This window comes from Aphelocoma coerulescens, chromosome 5 (genome assembly GCF_041296385.1).
Source record: "Aphelocoma coerulescens isolate FSJ_1873_10779 chromosome 5, UR_Acoe_1.0, whole genome shotgun sequence".
NCBI lineage: Eukaryota > Metazoa > Chordata > Aves > Passeriformes > Corvidae > Aphelocoma > Aphelocoma coerulescens.
In genome coordinates this window covers 44,087,635-44,107,845 of record NC_091019.1, presented here as the reverse complement: position 1 = coordinate 44,107,845, position 20,211 = coordinate 44,087,635, and the positions used below count along the sequence as shown (strand labels likewise).

General features: G+C 53.2%; 1 protein-coding gene and 1 long non-coding RNA gene across 5 annotated transcripts; both read right to left on the bottom strand.

Annotated features, from left to right (window-relative positions):
* Positions 1–5,787: 5,787 nt before the first annotated feature.
* VRTN (vertebrae development associated) lies at positions 5,788–12,264 on the bottom strand. Of its 4 annotated transcripts, none has more exons than XM_069017874.1 (2): positions 12,183–12,264; positions 5,788–8,755 (listed from the first exon to the last, which is right to left on the bottom strand). In XM_069017874.1, exon 2 carries the CDS (start codon positions 8,752–8,754, stop codon positions 6,727–6,729), a length of 2,028 nt encoding a protein of 675 aa, XP_068873975.1. In that variant the 5' UTR covers position 8,755; positions 12,183–12,264; the 3' UTR covers positions 5,788–6,726. The 4 variants fall into 4 exon arrangements, with proteins under 4 accessions (XP_068873975.1, XP_068873976.1, XP_068873973.1 ...); XM_069017875.1 differs by lacking the exon at positions 12,183–12,264 and adding an exon at positions 11,756–11,779; XM_069017872.1 differs by lacking the exon at positions 12,183–12,264 and adding an exon at positions 11,317–11,706.
* Positions 12,265–13,314: 1,050 nt separating this feature from the next.
* Positions 13,315–20,036, bottom strand: LOC138111687 (uncharacterized). The gene is made up of 2 exons (XR_011151418.1): positions 19,849–20,036; positions 13,315–14,300 (listed from the first exon to the last, which is right to left on the bottom strand). It is a non-coding gene; the product is annotated as an uncharacterized lncRNA (long non-coding RNA).
* Between the last annotated feature and the right edge of the window lie 175 nt (positions 20,037–20,211).

Sequence of the window (20,211 nt, the reverse complement as noted above, 5' to 3'; positions counted from 1 at the left end):
TGCTGGGATGGGGCCACACTGGATCTCACTCCTCTTCCCACAGGGATGAGGTGAGAGGATGGAGAAGGGGAAAGAAACTGGTGTGGTTTGTGGGGGACTCAAGACCGCTGTGGGACACTGTCCCTAGCCAATAGCATCCACTAGGACACTGGTCCTCCCACACACCCCCAGCCAACCTGCCCCTCCTTGGGGTCAGTCCCAAGGTGGGTGATGTGGAAACTACCAGAGCAGGATGTGGGGTGTCCCTCCTGCTGCACTCCCAGCACTCTCACTCCCCGGGAAGACAAAGCCCCTTGCAGAGGCAAAGCCACCACCTGTTGTTCTCACCAGCACCCATCAGTGGGGTGGGATTGCAACTATGCTGGTAGAGCAGAAATGCCTTTATTTCACCCCCATCTCTCCTCTGGAGGATGATGAGAAAAGAGACACAGGGAAATAAAAGCAGAACAAGTCTTTTGGCTCACTTAATTGCATAGTCAATGTTTTCCCTTCACAGTGATCCAGTAAGGAAATAGCTAATTATCTGAGACAGGGCAAATTTTTATTTCTGTCCAAAAAACCTTTCAAAACCATGTAGCAGTGTATCTCTTCACCTAGTTTATCTTTTGCTCCCCAAAAGCAGCCTGCAGTGGAGAGAGCATAGGGAAGCACAGCCTGTGGCAATGCTATCTCTCCTGGGGCTGACAGGAGAAGCCAATTAAGAGCCATCACTCAGGCAGGCATCAGCTGCTGGGAAATCAGGAACTTCATTACCTCTCCTCTCACCATACACGCAAGCACCAGCTCACTCTTTCACAGACTCCGGTAGCCACACGTGCCAGAACACATTCCTGGGGTCAAGCTGTCCCCACAGGGCAAGGGGACATGTGGTGTCAAAAGCAGACAGTGCACTAGGTACAGACACCTTGCTGGGGACAAGGCATATGCTGTCTCCATGGTCACTGGTGAGTCACAGGGCTTGCTGTGATGCCACTGGAGGGCTTGGTTAGTGAGAGTGACACAGGAGGGTGCTGGCACCACCCTCCACTGCTCACCTATCCTTTGTGGTGCCAAGGGACTATACCCCAATACAGCCCCCTCTCCACTGCTCCACTCCTTGTCCTGGTGGTGTCCAGGCACAGGGACATTTGGGGACCACATCTGCAGGTGTGCTGCTCCTCTGAGCTGACCCTGGTTTTGCTCTAGTTGGTATCTGGGCTGAATCTCAGAAGCAAGGAAGATGGACCACAAATGCCCTTTAGGAGGTGTATCTTAAAGATGCAATTTAGATATTCTCATTAATAGTGCTTCAGAAGCTTTGGAGACTCAAGACTAACAAGTGTCAGAAGCACCCAACTTAGGAGTTCCTAGGCCAGACAGGGCCTGTGTCTCCCCACCCAAAATCAGCAGGAACTCCCCTCAGGCCAAGCTCCCCTGAGCAGAGAAGCTAATGCCACCCCTCCAGCCATGCCAGAGAGCAAGATGGAATGGGGGCAGCAGTGGAAGGGCCTCTCTTCTCCTCCCACCCTGCCCCGTTCCTGCCCATTTCTGCTCAGGAGCTTTTCTGGCTGCACAGCTGTGCTCAACTTGCTCCCGTCCTCTGAAGGTTTCCCAGCAGAAATGCCCCCACTCTGCAATTGCTCCTTCTTTACTTTTGGAGACACAATGCTTAACCAGTTTTTAATCCTTTCAGTATTTGCTGATTTCATTTTTAAACAAATCTTGTTGCTTAATCAAAATGTCAGGCAGGATCAATCCCAGTGTCTCACAGAAGTCAGAGTGCAGACAGAGTTTGCCTTCTCCTGGCATGAAGAGCTGAGGGACAGCCCAATGGGCAAGGGGTCCCTCCTGCCACCCAGGCAGGCTCCCTGCCCAGACTCACACAGTTACAGAAGTGCCACGAAGATATAACTTTATTCTCAAGCACCTGTGTTTGTCAGGAGGTGTCCATCCTGCCACAGCTCTCCTACCTTTCTCTGCACTACAATTACTGAAGTGATGGAAAAGGGATGAGGAGATCAGTAAAGGAAGATGCCAGGGGAGGAAAAATGAAATGCAAGTAAGTGCAATATCTGCTGAAATGCCATGCTCAAAGTAGTATATCAAAGTCCAGGCATAGGCACCAAACTCTTGACAGTATTAGGCTGGAAAAAGGGAAGTTTTGAAAAAGGGAAGTTTTCCTTCCTGAAGTACTTTCATACCTGAGCACTTTCTCCAAAACACCAGTATTTTCCAGGTGTTGACTGTGCTAAAATAGCATTACACATCAGCTTACTTGTTTTCTAGAAGAGGAAAGGCTGGGAACACTGCCTCTGGAGCTTGGCCAAACTGCTGACCAAGAACTGCACCAAGAGTTGTCAGATGGGGGCTGGTCCAAGAAAGCTAAGACAGGTATTAATGGGCTGTTGACATTTTAGAAGATCAGTTGGGCTGGAGGGCAAGATCCTTAAGGATCTCTATGAAGATTGATCTTCCATATTTTCACTAGCAAGGTGGCATAGGAAAGAGGGGTACCTTAGTGTCATTTGCTAATGAGACAAATTAGGAGGGTTATGAAATACAGAAGAAGAGTCAAGGAACTGGGCTACCTTGAAGGCAAGGAATGGTGGAGATGGGATGAAATGCAGGGAAATGTGATGAGGGGTTGTCAGCAGGAATTGCTGCAGCAGGCAGGGAGGTCCTCAGCTGGCAGCAACCAGGGAAAGACCTGAGCCGTTGCTCCAACATGAAAAAGGCAGACCTGATGTTTGGTTAATTGGTTCAGCAAAAAAATATTCATGAAGCATAATGGCAGGGCAGTGATAGGCCACAGCTGGACTCCAGAAGACATTTTCAGCCACAGCACATGAGATGAATTTTAATGGAAAGGAGGCAGAGCAGGTGGTAGAAGAACAGGGGACAGGACCTGGCAGTGGCTGGCATAACCTGCTGGGACAGAGGCAGATGGTTCCCCACAAATACCCCTGGGGAACAGGAGTAAAATGATTCTGTTTGAACAACTGAATCGGGTTGGCAGCACTAGTTGCTTGTAGTCTGGACCTATGAGGGAATTATGCAGGGGACTGATGAAACAATCCCCTTCTTTCCTCTTTTGCTTCTCATCTTTTTTTCCCTTCCCCACACAGATATTCTTGATAATGAATTGCTGCTATGCTTGTCAGCTTGTGAGCAGTTTTGGTGGTGAGCAGAATGGTGGCTCTGGCTTTTCTATCTTCCTGCTGCTGCTACTTCTTCCCTGTGATGATCCCAGCAAAGCACAGGAGCTATCATGTGAAATGCAACCCTTCTGCCGCCTTGATGTGTTTTTAAGACCAACACTATTGCTCTTTGCACCAACCAGCTGCTTGTGCAAAATCTGGAGGCAAAGCTATGCTTGAGATAACATGTATCAGCTAAGTGCCCCAAAGCTTTGCTTGGGCATAATAAACTATTCCCACAGCACCTGGGCAGGCTCTGCTGCACTACACTGCCCACCTTCCACAGATGCAAATGGCTGCCTTAGTGGCAGGGCAGAGCCAAGCCCTAAATTACAGGTAAGAGAAAGGTCCCCATGTACTTTGCAGGCCCCCAGCCTCTGCTTTTCAGTCACCTTTTAATTTTCATCTTTTCTGGGGTCAGTATTTATAAGCACCTGTCTGTGAGGGAGTTTAGGTGACACCTGAGCTAAACCTCACTGCCTGGGTGCAAAGGGAGAGATGCACCATTCAGTGCCTGGCAGCATGACATGGAGCAGCAGAGGCTGCCTCAAACTCATCTTCCATGACCAGCTCAATGTGAGAGCAGCATGACATGTACAAATCAAGTACTACAATCCCCCCCCCCCCCCCCCGTTTAAGCTCTGCTCAGCCACAAATGACATCAATAACTAACAAGCAGCCACCATTTAGGTGGTGCCAACTGGCAGTGACCTGACATGGCCCACTGCCATCAAGGCATAGGGAGGGGAATGAGTATTATTTTCCCACCATGCCCCACCTCGGCATCCAGCTAAGGGCAGGAAAAACATTACACCTAGATCTCTTCACCAGGGCTTCTAAAATGTCTTGCAAAGGCCTTGGAGCCCAGTACCCAGGAGAGATTCATCCTGCAACTGCTCAGGTGTGATGCATGCAGCACTCCCTGTTCAGGGAGAGTTGGGTGATGTTGAGCAGGAGATGCCATTCCTTCACCCTGCAGAGCACTGGGCCACACCACAAAGGCTTCCAGCAGGCTCTCCTGATGCCCACCTGCCTCCAGCAGCAGCTGACCACCACCCCTTATGCTGTGCCATACTGGATGCCCCAGCCCTGCTGTCAGGCACAGTCTGCCCCAGCCTAAGGGCCACCCAAACAGGGCCCATGTTGGCACCCACTGACAGAAAACTCCCCCTCCCTGCTGCTTCCCTTGACTCAGGCAAGGAAGGGAACATTCTGGGGGTCTTGCATCCATTTTCACAGCTGCTGCTGCAACCATCACTGCTGCTGAAAGCAGCTATCTCCAGCCTCCAGCAATTTGGAGACATAGGTAATCTCTCTGGAGTAATTACCAGCTCACTCCCTTAGAGGAGTTCATGGATGAGTCCTCCCTGGCAGCTAATTACTTCAATTACTTCCTGACACAGAGCCCAGGGCTCTCTGCAGCAGCACACAGCACTGCTTGGCAGCTCACTGCTCCTTATGTGCCTCCCTTTCCAGAGCACCCAGCACCCCAGAACCCCTCCTCTGGGACCACAGAGGGCATGCTGGAGTGAATGGGTGGTGTTGGCATCCCACCATCACCAAGGACAAGGAACTAAATGGTTTCTTAAGAGATGCCCCAGATGCTGGTTCAACACTACTGCCCCACCACAGGACAACCATGAGCACCCCTTGCTCCTGCAGGCTGCTGCAGAAGAAAGCTCAGCAGAACTTTGTAGCATAGGGTCCCTCTGCCTAGGAGGCTCGCAGGGAGTAAAGACAGACTAAATCAGGAACAGGACTGGGCTGCAGCAGCCAGTGAGAGGTTCCAGACACCTTAAGGAAAAACAAGCTATTTGTGAGTTAGTTTGGGAGGAGGGAGTGGGGGGGAGCAGAGGGATGGACTGGGGCCAGACACACCATGTGTGTTATGGTCACCAAAGCTCCTAATGCCCTATCAAAGGCCTGAGGCTAAGACAAGACTCAGTCCTGCTGACCCAGCCTCGGGAACTGACCTTGTAAATGCAGAGCTTGGGAGGCTCTCCCCCTGCATCTGTAGGCTGCTCTGACTTCTGATAGCTTTCTGGGAAGCAAGAGCAGGTACTGCAGTTGTCACCACAATCCTCAGTGGTACCAGCCAGCCCCAGACATCCTACAGCTTAGTCCTGCACAGGCATGTTGACAGACACCACAGGATAGCTCACACACTAAGGGGATGAGGCTTTTTGGAGTCAGGCAGACCTTCTCAGCCTTGCACCTCAAGATGCTCACAGGGCAGAGGTGCAAACAGCTGGTTTCAGCCTCCCAGTACACCACCACCACTTCAGGGCAGGACCACTAACATCTCAGACATTGTCTCTGCATCCCTGCTGTCACAAAGGGCTGTGCCCACTGGATTATCTCCAGCCTTGCATCTGATCTGGAAGGCAAGTCCTGGGCTCTTACCAGGGAGACCACAGCTCCAGCCAGGCCTCCAGAGAGGAGATACCAAGCAGCAGACAGTCCCCACCAGGAACCAGAAGAGGACCTTCTCAGAACCGGGTATTGAGGTGTGCACAGACTCTTGTGCCCACTAGACAGTTTTAGAAAGCAGAGAGGGAGGGGAAAGCCTTGCCTGGAAATCATGCAGGGAGAGTGAGAAACCACACAGGACTAGGAGTGGAAGAGTCTTTATTGCTTTGGTTTCTTACAACTGAGATACACGCATCCATGTTGCTTGCAGCACAGCACAGGGGATGCAGGGACACTGGGCACACAAGTTTCAGTCTCTCTGCATTCTAGACATCAGGGAAGAGAGACCCTAGAAAAGTAAGGCAGCTGCCAGCTGTGAGAGTAAAGGTTTGTGTGAAAGGTTATTGCTACAAGACCTGAAAGGTCATGGACAGCTTCTCCAGAGCCTGCAAAAGACACTGGCTCCTAGTTTAGCATTTCCAGCATACAGATTACAGTGAGGACACAAACAAGTCCCCTTATCTACCAGCCTCTGCTCCATCTAGGGAAGATCAGGGCAGCCAGAGGCAGGTATTAAAAGCCAGAGCTTCACTGGCCCCAAGTGAAGCTTTTATTCTTCTTAGCTGGGAAGAACCCAGACCAAAGATGCTTCTTACATAAAGCTGAGCACTCCCCAAACCTCTCCTCACCTACAGCTGAGCCAGTACTAGTCTGCTCACTGATGAGATGCTGGGCACCTCCATGCTCATCCTGCACATCCACATTACTCGTTGAAGCAACTGCCTGCAGCAGAGAGACTTTCACATCCTCCATTTCAGGAGGCCCAGCAGCACACCATGACACTGGCACAGTATTGCCTCTCTTGCTCATCCTCTGAGCACAAAGAGAAGAAAATTACCTGGTCCCTCTCCTTTGGGGTACTCAGTGCCTTCTCCTTCCACCCCTCCAGCCTCTGGGAATAGGCACTGTGAGGATGCTCCCATACCTGATTGAACCACACAAAAAAGAAAGCCAGAGACTAGGAACAAAACAAAACCAAACCAGAACAAAAATTAGTGAGGCCCCAACCTGGGCACCCCACCAGAGAGCCAAAGGGCACATCAGCAGAGGAGCCGTGGCCAAGCCAGCTGGCAGCTGGCACTCAGGCATCCACCAGTGTCAGCCCATCATGCAGAGCACGCTTCCACATGTAATAGGTGGAACGGGCTGTGAGTGGGAAGCGGGCACTGAACTCTTTGTAGGTTGGGAAGGTCTTCGACTCAAAGCGCTGCTGCAGGAACAGCTTGGCCTGTGCCTTGAATTGGGCAGTGGCGATCACATCCATCACAAACATCCGGCTGTTGGCTCTCTCCGACATGGCATAGCCCGAAAGGGTGGTGTTGCACGGCATGGCAGGCACTGGCTTATCCATGTGCTTGGTGGCTGCCTCCAAATGGCACTGTGGTTTGAGGCCTGGCTCCACTCTTGGAGGCACCAGGGAAGCCACACGGTTCAATGGCAGGCTGGAGCTGCTCCAGGGCAGGCGATGCTGCCAAATGGCCTGGCCACTGCCCTTCCAAAACCAGTAGGCTGTGGACGAGAGAGATGGATAGCGCAGGCGGTACTTGCAGAATGGCAGCTGCCATTGCTGGACCTGCCTCCTGGCTACATCTCGCAGCTGCTTTCTCCAGCACAGAGAAGGTGGCAGCTGCAGGAGACGCCTGGGTGCTGGCCGGTCTCCATTCCGTCTCTTCCTAACAGGCACGCTGTTTGGCTTCAACTGCAGGAATGGCTTTCCTATAGCTAAAGTTTTCTGGTTATCCAAGGGTGACTGGGGGTGTTTGAAGTTGGGGTTCTCCTTGATTGCTTTTCTTCGCCAGTTGTAGTAAGTGGACCTGGAGATGCCAGGGAAGCTGCGTTTGAAGCATCTGTAAGGCACCAGAGTGTTCATGGAAATGCATTTCTCCAGGTAGGATTTGGCTCCTTGCATAAAGATGCCTGCTTGAATGGGATCTAGGGAAGGACTTGAGGATTTTAAGCTCCCCTGTGGATTTGCTGGCTCATTCACATCAGCCTTTTTTGGGACAGCCCTGTGAAGCTCCTGCAACTTGTGGGCCTCAGACAGAGCAGAGGCATCACCATTGACCATGGTCTGCATCTCATGCTTCCAGGCATAGTATGTGGATCGGGAGATTTCTGGAAACATTTGTCGGAAGTGCTGGAGGGGGATTATATTACCCTCCTGAAAGCAGGACTGGAGGAAGTGTTTAGCTGCAAACCTGGCAGCCGCCTTCTGCCGGTGTTCACGAGACTGGCGCTTCCAGCGGTAGAAGGTGCTCTTGGTAATGCTGTAGCGGTCACGCAGGTTGGAGTAGGTCAACTGGGGGTCACTGTTCAGCAGCTCAAGGGTCTTCATGGGCTGGACAGGAGACTCTGGTGAAGGTATTGTGGGTTCCAGCTCCTCCAGGCCAACCACGGCCACAAAGTACTGTGCTTTGAAGACCTGCTGGGAGAGCTGCTGCCCGGACCACATGATGTGTAGTGTGGAGGTTCGTGGGCCACACTTCCTGGGCCGGATGAGACGGTTGAAATAGGGTCGGATCTTCAAGTTGCTCATGGGATAGATGGAGTAGATGTTACACTGCAGTACTGAGGCAAGAGCATAGACATGCCACATGTTGGCAAAGGTGCCAGGAAAACAGGTAGCTTTGATATCAGCATCAAAGATGGCTTCCAGGATAGCCATGGGGAGGCTGGTCATCTCTGGGGTCTCGTCAGTGCAGAGGGAGTAGCGGGCAGCCTGCAGCATCACTTTGGAATCAATCATGCCGTTCAAGTAGTATTGCTTGTGCAGCAGCATCTCCACCACAGTACGCACCTGCAGCTCCAGGCTGAGGCTGGGGTTGCCCCAGAGCAGCACACTGGCAGCCTCAAAGAGGCGGTTTCCCTCACCTTTGCAAACGAGAGGCAGCATGTTACTTGGGGCATCCTCAGGATAGAGGCTCCTGGCTACCCGGTCAACCTCCAGCTCCTCTTGGAATTGACTCCCACAATAGCCAGGCAGGGAGAAAGATGACAAGGTCCTCTCTGCCTCCAGTGCAGCACTGGTAAGGCCCTCCAGGCCAAAGCATTCGGTGGCTTCCTGTAGCTCCTGCAGCACAGACTGCACCAGCTGGTGCCTCTGGATCATCCTGAAAGATGGCAGAAAGATAAAAGTCACTGGAGATGAAGACAGTGCACACTCCAGATTGGCAGCGGCCTAGCCTCCAGGTCCAGCTCCTGCCCAAAGGGCAAGATGGAGGAAAAAGGTAGAGGAAAGGCCACCATGCACATTCCAAGGACAAAGGAGGAAGCCTTGGTCCTCACCAGGCAGACCGGGGAGTGGGACATGGGCTCAGCTTGCTCACCAGTGACCTCCTGTGGGCAGCACATAAGGCACACAGCCTCCACCTGCCTAAGTGAAACTAAGGAGTGACTGCACCCATGGGGTGGGAAGTCAGGTCGCCTCCCACCACTGCATGCCTGGCTTTGTGCCTGGCATCGCCCCTACACCCACCTCCCCCCACTGGTAGTTCCATCATTTCCATTTTACTACTCCCCTATCAGCACCCAGGGAGAAGAGTTTCCCTCAAAGGGAAAACATTTGTCATCTCTGCAGGAAAGGACCTGTGACAGAACCACACTGTGTGAGGAGACATGGATGCACCTGGCTCAAGCTGTTCAAGCTCAACAGAAAAAGGGGCAAGCAGCTTGCCCTCTCCCTCAGAGCAGGGCTCTGCAGCTGCACCCACTGTATGCACCAAAAACTGTCACAGAACCTGGGATGGAAGTGACAGAGCCAGCCCAAGCCACGGCTACTGCTGCCTGAGCTGACACTAGATGTCACTTGCTGCTCAGCAGACACACACCACCAGCCAAGGAGAAAGCACAAAAGGAGGGCTTCTCCTAGATGAGCTACCAGGCAGGAGGCAAAAGTACAGGCAGAGTACAAGCACTGAGTGGGTATTTCAGAGTCTGCCCAGAGTGCTCCTCCCTGCCTGAGCCGGTCCCAGTCCTGTCATACCTCCCTCTGCATGCCAATTCCCACTCACAAAATACAAAGGGTCAAACCTGCACTGCCCTCTTTGTCCAGCTTTTGGATACCTACATGGTTCTGTCCCCATCACTCCAGGGGTTTTCATGATGGCTGCATGGCTCTTAGCTCCAGCTTCATCGGTGTAGCCCTCTTCAGCATCCTTTCACTACCAGCCAGCCCAGGCCTCTCCCCAGCCAGCTTACTCTCTCCCTGTGGGCCAGTTTTCTCCCAGGGACCACAACACTTCACTGAAATAAGAAGCCAAATCTCCTCCATTTTCTCTTAAGCTTCACTCCTAATAGGTACAGCATCACTTCACAGCCTGCTCAATTCACATCCCAGCCAGAGCCCACCTTCTCTCAACACTTCACTGGAATCGCTATGCACTCACAGCTCTGTGGGTACATGAGGAACAGCAGAGGCAGGAAAAGCAGCAGCTCTACAGTAAAGCAGATGTCCTGCCTGAACTCTGCCAATTTTCAGCCTTGCTGCAGGTAAGGTTATTATTGCTGCAGCATCTATGGCCCCTGTCCACAACCAAACCACAAACAACATGAGGTGCCACAGAATCACGTGGACACATACAAGCTCTTCATCACAAGGAGCCTCCATACTGCTGCTGCCCCTTGCCTTTAACCAGATCACAGGTAGTCACCAATTGAATCCTCTCCCTGCTCCAAACTCCTCCACCATCTCCTGTATGTCAGAGGCCAGAATGTTCTTACAGATGCTCCCACAGCTGTAGAGCATCAGTTACTAAAGACAAACACAGGAGAATGTACACAGCTATGAAGTAGGGAAGATAAACTAGTCCTAAAATCCTGGTCTGAGAAAGTATGAAGTTGTCAGGTCAGATCTGCATTGTTATTTTCCTAGAAGTTGGTAGAAATTTACAGTAGTTTATAGAAATTTTGACTAAGCCTATGTTGAGTGACATGTGCTTGAGGAGCTGAAGCAAAGGCTCAACTCAGGACAACTACAGGGCTGACAGAACCCAAGTCCTCCCTCTCTGTGTGCTGTTAAACCCTTTAGGGGACAGCCACCTCCCCCTGCAGCAGCCAAGGCCTGCAGAGCACTGTCCCACCAGAAGAGCCAGGAAAGGCAAGACAGACTTTTTTTACCCTGGAGAGGGTGAGGACATAGTTGACATAGGCTAGAGAGCATCAGCAACAGCCCTGATATTTCTGTCCTAGTGGGCATTTCCCACCCCCTTATAGACTGGGGGAGATAGAGAGAGGGAGGGCTGGAGGCACAGCCTAATGACCATTAATCTTTTTCTTCAGCAATAAATCCACAGCCTCAATGTCACTGTCAGCTCCTGCTGCCCAGAGCAATCCTAAGGCAAAACCCACAGCTGAATCAGCAGCAGGGAGCTCCTAGGGCAGGTGGAGAGGGTCTTGGGTAAATCAGAAGCAGAAGTCAGACAAGCTGGGGGGCTTGGTTTATGGCCAGATCAAACCCAGCAGCTCTCAACACAGAGGACCCGATGCAAAGGGAACATTTCTCCCTGCACACCCCCAGGGAAGCACGCTGAAAACGACACACAAGTGTTCACTAAACCACCTCAGCACCAAGAAATAACCATGGCAGCTTTCACAGCTGATAAAGATTTTACCTAACCTGGCCGCTTTTGCATTGTAACAGATAAGGAAACAGTTGCAGGTCACATTCCCTCACCTAAACTGATGAGCTGGTGGCATCCAGTAGTGCAAGTTCCCCCAGCCAGTCCCAAAAATGCTCCCACCAGCAGGAATCCAAGAGACTTCAGCCCCAACTGCCCAGGACCCCTGGTACCTCACAGGAGCAGGGGTGTCCACGCACCCCAGCCCACCTGGGTTAAGTGGCTCTCTTCCCAGCCCCAGCTGCGGGTTCAGGCCACCCCATTAGTAAAGGCTCTCATTTGAGAGAGCGTATTTGAACCACCGGGACCATACAGCAGGAGCACAGAAGTGATAGTCTCCAGGAGCTGTCTAGGCTCGAAATATCACCGGAGAAGCTCCAGGGGTGAGCAGCAAAGGCAGCAGGAAGCCTGCTCCATCTGCCAACACCCGCATGTCCACCGAAGCTCACGAACGGGGGCGTCGCTCACCGGGAGAGGGAGAAGCCTCAGACCCACCTTAACCTAGGCCGAGCGCTGCAGCCAAGCCGGGCTTCGTCCGCCCCTCGGGCGGGGGCACTGAACGCTCGGGTGCGGGCGGCGCCTGACAGACACCCCCAGCCCCACGCACCCGCGGCTGCTCACGCCTCTCCCGAAGGCGGCAGAGGTGGCTCTGTGCGGCTGCCCCGCGACGGGGACAGCCCTGCACCCCGGGTGGGAGCACGGGCGGCCGCTCCCCTCGCCAGGAGACAAAGGGACGCACAGCCCCGGGCCAGGGGAGAGGCCGCCGGTGCCCGGGCAGCTGCCGAGCGGAGACTGAGGGCAAAACGGGACTGGACGCCCGCCCGCCCAGGGAAGGTGCCGCCTCAGCGGGACAGTCCGCGGGTTTGGAAGGGATGGCGAGGAGCCGCGGCCCCGACGGCACCCAGCACGGCTCCACACTCACCTGACTCCGCGGGTCAAGTCACGCCCCACCCGCACCCTGGGCCGCCCCGCACCTTTAAGGGCGGCAGCAGGAAGCGGCACGGAGCCGCGGCCGCCCCGGTGCCAGCCCCGCAGTGACCCCCGGGAGCGGCCGGCCGCGTGCGGCGCCGGGCCGGGCCGACCCGGGCCGGGCCGCCCCTCCCCTCCCCGCCGGCCCCCGCCCTCCCCTCCCCCGCCAGGAAGCGGGCCATCCCCGCGGCCCCGGCCCAGATGAAAGCGGAGCGGGCCGGGGGTCACTTCCAAAGCTAAAGTGATAATGGCCATTGTGCCGCCGCCGCCGCACTTAAAGGGCCCGCCGCCTCCGGCCGCCCTGCCCCGCTGCGCCCCGGAGCGCTCGGGCACCCTGCGCCCCGAAGCATCCTTCTGCCCCACACCCCGCCCGGGCTTCCAGCCCAATGGCGAGTGGCAGAGCCCACTGGGGCCACGGGGTGGGAGCTGGGCGCCTGCGCGGGGCACCCATCGTGTCCCACGGGGAGCAGGCAGCTCCCAGGTGAGTGTCGCTGCAGCCCAAGGGTTGGCACAGCCTGCATGCGTGTCTGCTCACTCCTGACAAGGCCACGGTCCTTCTGTCCTGCTAGCTAGGAGATGCCCTTTCCTCTCTCCTTCCCAAGTGGTGCCTTTCACCAGCAAGGCCAGGCTGGCTGGATCCCTGGGCTCCTAAGGCAGACACAGCTCCCCGTCAAAACCTTCTCGTTTGTCTGTGGGAGGCACCCAAACGACAGAAACCATTTCCCTGTCCTCAGCTCTGGGCAGCCTCCTGGACAGCCTTACATCTGCCTGCTGGTGCCTGGACTCTCGGTGGAGCTATCTTTCTCCCCATTATCTCTGCTCTGCTGCCTCCTTAGCCTAATCTCAGGGCCGAGGTCCCCCTCCTTAACTCCCGCTCTCACAATGGGTTCATCCTGTCCCTTGGGCATCACGTGAGGCTGTGCAAACAGCCGCATCAAGCACCTCGCTCCAGAATTGCTAAGTTGCCAACACCAGCTCCACCCCATGGCCTCTTCACATGTCCAGAACTCCAGAGCTTCCTCCAGAACCTGTCTCCTCCCAACCTACATCACCCCAAAACAGGAACCCAAGGAGCCCATCTGGTCTTCGGTGTGAGTCCTGGGTGCATTTTAATGACAGGGGTCATCGTTTGGTCAAGAGGGAAGAGTTGGGATCTTTGCTAACTGTGTCAGTGCTTCATGTCCCCTGTATGTGTGTAGCTCTGGCTGCAGGCAGTATCTACTTCCAGCCTATCCCTGGGGACCAGCCTGAAACCTGCCACAATCGCCCCAAATCCAGTGAGGGGCACAAAGTAACTCCTGATGCCAGAGACAGCAAGGGCTTCCTGCCCCACATGCCACTGCCCTTGGGGAACCTCACTGTGGCACTCATTTCTGCGGCAGCATTTGGCAACGAGAGAGCAGGAGGGCTCACGGAGACACCATGTATAGGATTCTTGTGCAATTCAGGAAGAAACTAAACACAGATATTTCAAAGGGTAAGTGTGCCCAGATCCCTCTCCTGCTGCCTTCCCTTCCACCTTCGTCCAGTGGCAAGCACTGCTGCACAAATCAAGGCATACCTTCACTGCCTAGAAGCACATATCCCAGAGCATTTTTCCCCACTGCTCTTGTCTCACATTTGATCCCAGGAATGCAGGGGGAGGCCGGGCAAGGAGGGTTTGATAGGAGGAAAGGGCTCCCTGGAAGCTGTGGACTGGCTGCTTAAGAGTCCTCCCAGCTTTAGTTAGGAGTCACCACCCCAGGTGACACTGAACCCCGGCCTTCAGGACTCACAGGGGTCACTCTCACTGGACCCAGTGAAGCTACAGTGCAAGGAAGAGAGACCTAAACCATTCCCTGGTGAGCTTTATCCCCTTCAGACAATCTTTCAAAGCCAGCTCCACTCTCGCTATCAACCCGTCCAGTCCTGGCTCTTTTCCCCTCTGGCAGGCTGGTGTTCATGTCCACAGCTGCTGAGCTTCCCTTCTCATCCTTTTAACTTCTTCGGTAGAAAATGCAAAGCGGTGCTCGCAGGGCAGTGAGACACTGGTAAATGCCGGAGTCAGCAGGGTCAGTGATTAACATAGGAGCTGGAAAACACACAAAGAGACAGCTTGGGCAGTTCTGTTATGCAGATGACTGCACACACCCACTTCCAGCTTATAAACAAGTAGTTAGCATTTTTCTGTTCCTTGGAGGAGTTCAGTGGGGGACCAGAGTGCTTCCTGCTTTGGTGCAGGATGCTTCAGCATTACAACCATGGAGCCTTTTGCAGTTTAGCTACGGTTGCCAGAAGCTTTTCTGTCTCTTGTGTTTTAACCTGCCTGCTTGCAGCCCATTCTCTCCCACACACGGTTCAGAGAAAAGGTGCAGAGATGCCCAGCTATGGGGGGTCTCCAGGCACCATGCTACCAAACGTGCTGTAAGGCAGGTTTTACTGCTCCAAGTTTGGGCATGGAGTCTTCTCCCAGATCAAGAGCAATTTTTTTGTTCAGCAGATAGAATTCTTGTTGGCTTGAACCTCATGAGGAAGGATGTCTCAAGGACCTGGTGCTGAGTTCTTGTATAATAAGATAGGGCTTGCTCTGGTTCTGTCACTGTAATGTGACAATCTTGACAGTGACACACATGGGGACAACATTTAAACACTCAGCTATCCGCCCCATCAGGAAAGTACCCCAGTCCCAGCTAGGGGACCTCCAGGAGCGGAGGGAGTCAGAACACCCTACCTACTGCAGGGCTGTCCATGGGTGGACCAAACGAGACTATTCAGGTAGGATGGGATATAACTGAAACAAGTCGGTAACCAAATGCTATTTGGGGCAGGTCAGACTGTGGACCAGTTGCCAAAACCACCTCTGTAGCTGGAAAAGGTTGACCCACACTACTTTATGATCCATTTATGATCTATACATGGGCTAAATTGACATGTCCATCCTCTTAAAGCCATTACTGATACCCTGGCTTCTGCTTGTCCCACCTTTCTCCCTCCAGAGCACTGCAGAATTTGAATCTCTCTGGGAAGTCAGGGGAGCTGGGACTGTTGAGGGGCTGATGGAAATGAGAGCATGGGAACTTCTAGGAGGGTCCTAAGTGTCTACTGTCTTGGCTGTTTTTCTCTCCTGTGCCTGGCATTGCTCCACAAGGAAAGAGCAATGAGCAGAGCTTCCAGCCTGAATTGGCAACAGAAATCGGGTTGCTGCAGCTGCAATATGCCCACTATTCTTAGGGAGAAGGAAGGTCAAGTGGTTCTGGTGCAATTTTGCCCAAGAGAGACCTGGAAAACATGGAGTCCACCCCAACTATTGTGCTAACTTGTTTACTGTGAGTGACAGGAAGTCCTGTTTTGGCATTCATTCACATTATCTGGTACTTCTCATTCCTGGCCCTGAAACCACCTTTGAACCCACTGCCTCATGCCTGTGCTGGAGCCCTTAAAGTGATGCTCAGAGAGACCAACTGTTGGGCTCTGCAGAGAAGTCCTGTGAGGCACCCTCCGGTCTGTGCATGCCCGGGACAGTGCTGGACACTGGCAGACAGGTCTGCTCACATCATACTGAGAGGGAAAGTAACAAACTATAGGAAGTTTTCAGCCAGGAGCAGCAGAGCTGGAGTGATTGAATTATAAATAGGAGATTATGTGAGGAAAATATTTATTTAGTGATGCTGAAGTGAGAACTGGCAGGCAGAGATAGCCAAGTGCATCAACCTCACTGAGGGAGAGTGGTTAACAGGAGTGACTTTGGCTGAGAAAAAAAGGGGCAACACAGACAGCAGAAGTATTGGGCCTGAATTTTAAGACAGTGTAAGGGCAAGGCCCATTTAGGAGTTTAATCTCCCAAGGGCAGTGGGGAACTGGCCTACACATTAGATCCCATCTTGGACAAGAGACTGGAGGCCCTTAAGTCTCTTCCACACCCTATTGCCCTCTTTCTTTGAAGTGAATCAGAACTCAGGGTCATTCTCCATCCTCCAGCACCCCTCAGTGCCACCTCCTTTCCATTCTGCAGAGAACACCAAAGGCTCTCATTGCTGTTGTCCTCTCTCCAACTTAAAATAACTCTTTGTGGGACCAGAGGACATCAGTGCTGTCTCCTGAGAGCCACTTCCTGTCCCTCTCCTAATGGTTACTGCTTCCCAGTTCATCTTCTGGGTCATGTTCTGCACTAACCAGTCTAATGCACCAGGAATGCACAGGAGAGCCAGGTCTGCCTGCCCCCTGCCCTGGGGGACCAGAACCCTGACAGTAAGTCCCATCTCTAATTCACCTCTCCTCAGCTTGGGGCTCTTTTCCCTTCTGGCTTCTGGCTGGCTGGGCTCCCTTTTTCTTCCCATTCTGTGAGACAGGAGGGAAAGTTTGAACTTGGTGTTGGCACTGTGCTCTTGCTCCACAAGGCCTCTGCGAGGCTCCCAGGTTCACAGGAAGAAATTAAATGTGAAGCAGCAAGTGAAGTACCACAGCACTGAGCAAGAACTAGGAGTCCTGGCCGTATCCTGTGGTCCTGGCTATAGGTGGGAGGGTGGGGGAGAGCTGGGAACTGAAGGAGATTCAAAGTCAAGATCAAAGCATTTCCCTCTGAAGCCCTAACACTCTCCTTCCCTCCCACTTGCACATAAAAGCACTCTGCCCTCAGCGGGCTCTCCTCTGGGGAGGGTGGGTGGAGGAGGGGTCCCTTCCCCCCCTTTTTTTTTTCCTGTGTTACTAATAATTTTTCTCATAGGTGAAATGCTGAAAATCCTTGACCTCACCTCCCCCATGCCTGCCTCTTACCCAGATCCAAAGGGCCCAGAACCGTTTCAACGACTATGAGTTCATGGCAGACCTGGCCTGCTTTGGGGGTGTTACCAGCCAATGCCAGCATGGGGGAGATGCAGCAAGCAAAGCCTTTGAAGTGTACAGTAGAAAGACACTGTTAGAGGCAAAGCACAAGGAAGGAGGATTGAAAAGAAAGCAGAGCAGTTTGGCGCACAGGAGGGGGAAAGGCTAATTAAGACACAGTGTGGAGAAGGAAAAGGCAGAATCATTAAGATATCACAGCAAGAGCCGTGGTGCGGCTCCATGGAGGTTTAAGCCATGCTGAGCCAGCCTATGCTGTTTGCTCCCCCTCGGCTTCCCATTCCCACCCTCTGCTTTGGGGTGGCACAGGAGTGTGAGGGACTCTGTCAGTCAGTTCAGCTTGCTGATCCAGCTGGAAATTAGCTGGTTTAGTTCACACCCTAATATAGACAGAGCTGAAATCCAGGATGAGAGTTTTCATTACCCTTTCTTTACTAATGATCTGACAGAGGGCTAAAGCTTGTAGGTGATCCCACACTGAAGAAGCTGCAAGCTCCAGTGAGGACAGATATCTATGAGGAGACTAGAAATTGGAAGCATGGGCAGGAAATGGTGGATTCAGTTTTGGAAAGCCCAGGAAGGGGATAATCTTCTGGCAGTGCTTCATTACGCAACATCACACAAAGCCAGCAGCATTAAAGAGGGGAAAGAGGGAAAGCAAGCTACAGTCAAGGCTGCAGTTTTGTGTTTCTTTCTGTGATGACAGAAGCTGCTGCTTACTTCAGAGAACACCCAGGACCACTTGCCCCACAAAGGCAGTGAAAGATGGGTTTGTCAGGCTTCTCCCTACATCCCACTACAGGCTAGCAGGCTGAGAGGGACCACAGGGAAATGGAAATATAGAGGGGCAGTGGGGAACGACGTGAGGCAGGGGGCTGGGAGGCCAGGGATGCGGGATCTGGCTCCCTCACTGGTCCAGGGCAGGGCAAAAATGCGTGGAACAGCAGGCAGGGGAGGATGGGGGATGGGATGTTTCACACCTAGCAAGCAGGAGCAGATGGGGCTGCGGTTAAACACCACAAGGAATTAACTTGCACTGCCTCAAGGAGCCCAGGACCTAGCAAGTCAGACCCAGCTCTTGCTTTCCTGGAATCATGGCATACACTTTGGTGACAGGTTAGCAATGCAGAGGGGGTTTCTCTTGGGTCTGTAGCTAGTCAGGGAGCTGAGATATGGCCCTTCAGTGCAAACAGACCCATAAAACTCTACTCAAGTCGTGATTCCCCGGTCCTTTCCCAAGCCCTGCCCCCAGGCACACACTGAAATGGCCATGGTGTTTGCTGGGGGAGAAACGTGAGAAGTAGAGCCGGAGTGCTGTAAAAGATGTAAATGTTTCTGTGCTGACAGCAGCTGAGTGTCTAGGGCACAGCCTCGGAGGGGGGATGGAGAGGCACCGAGAAAGCACTTCTCTTTTGTTCTTGATCTTGGCTGCCTTAGGAAGGTTCCCAGGAAAAATCCTGAAGCCGATACAGCAAAGGGAGCTCACAGTGTGTGCTTTATCAGGTGGGGGTCGTGGGGTGTCAGTGACAGAACAAAGGGCAGGGAGAAGGAAGAAGTAGGAGGAAGGGCTTGGGATAGACAGTTGTGGCAATCTCATCTCTGTGTTAGATCCTCTGACTCCCCTGGTGCTGGAAAGCCATTTCATCAGTCGAGCAGGGAAGGGAAGGAATATCCCCTCAACATAAAGTGGACAACAGAGCAAAGGAGTCAGTTCAGTCCCGGTAACCACTGACAAGGTGACACACACAGTTGCCACAGCTGCAGTACTGCCCCATGAGAAGATGTGACTGCAAGATGTGAGCAAGCGTCACCCAGGTCTGATGCAACAGCTGAGAAAGAAAACCCCCATGATTCTTTTAACATAAAAGTTAGTCATCACTGAGGTCAGGTTTTCAGAGGGCTGATCTCTGCCCTCTGGAGCTTAACCTTTAGGTATGACTGATAGCATTGTGAATTCCATCAGGAAAAGAGCTGAGAGAAGGGAGATGAGGGCAAGGAGAAAGGGGCACGGCTTAGAGACAAGGCCGTTTGCTAAGGAAACACACTGATGTGTCTTCTTTCATCCCTGAGAGCATAAACACTGATTTTGTGAAGTGTGAAGTATGATTAGCTGGACCGCTGGCCAGGTAGCAGCAGAGCAAAAGATGAAGGAGATGAGGATGAAGACAAAGAGGGCTGGGAGGCAGGGAACTGGCAAAAGAACAAAGCTACTATGGGAAGTGGGACCCACAGGGTATCTGCAGAGGCCCAAAGGATCTGCAGAAGAAATGGCATCAACAGGATGGCAGGTGAGAGACACACGAGTAAGGAAGGCATGACAGCTCATAGGATCTCTCATCTCTTATCACCAGACTTGTCCAGAAATTTACTTGTTCTGAAATATTTCATAACTCAGAGTTTTGGATTATGAAACCAGATTGCAGTCCAAATCTGAGGGGAAAAAAAAAAAAAAAAAAGTTGGTTTCTGTATTAAAATTGGGGTCACTGAGAAGCCAGAGAGGGTCCATTCACTGACACAGCTCACTGCTGCTTTCTTGAAGTCCCTCCCTCTGCCTCGGGTTTCTCACTGCTCCGTTCCCGTTCCTGCAGCGGCGGGGGGAGCACACACTGACATTCACCATCGCGCTGGGAATCGCTGCCTAATCCCAAATTCCCGGCTTGAGAAATCCCCTGCAATGGCCACTGCAAGTTGTGTGTCCTTTGGAAGCAACCTGAAACTTCACTGCCCACCCCAAAATAACCCAAATGTGCAGAATCAGTACTGGTACTTTCTTATCTCCCCTATGACAGGTGGGCAATACCTGCTGCCCAGGCGACTGTCCCTCAGCCACTGGGATGTCCAGAGGGATCATTTCGTTCTTGTCCAGCTCCTTCCTCAGAAGAGGCATTAGTACCCGGGTTCTCCGGCCCTGCGGCCTGTGGCTCGGCCCTGAATCCTGCCCGGCACCACGGTCCGTCTCTGTGAGCAGGCGGGCGGGGAGGAGCTGAAGGACGCATCCCCCGCCCCGGGACGGCCCGCGGGGATCACCCGCCCGGCTCCGCCGTGTGGGGACCGCGCGGGCGGGGCGGGCGCTGACCACCCGCACCCGTCCGGCGCCGCCAGGGGGCGTTGTGCCCGCGGTCAGCGCGGCGTCTCGCCAGGGGGCGCTCGCTCCCGGCCTCGC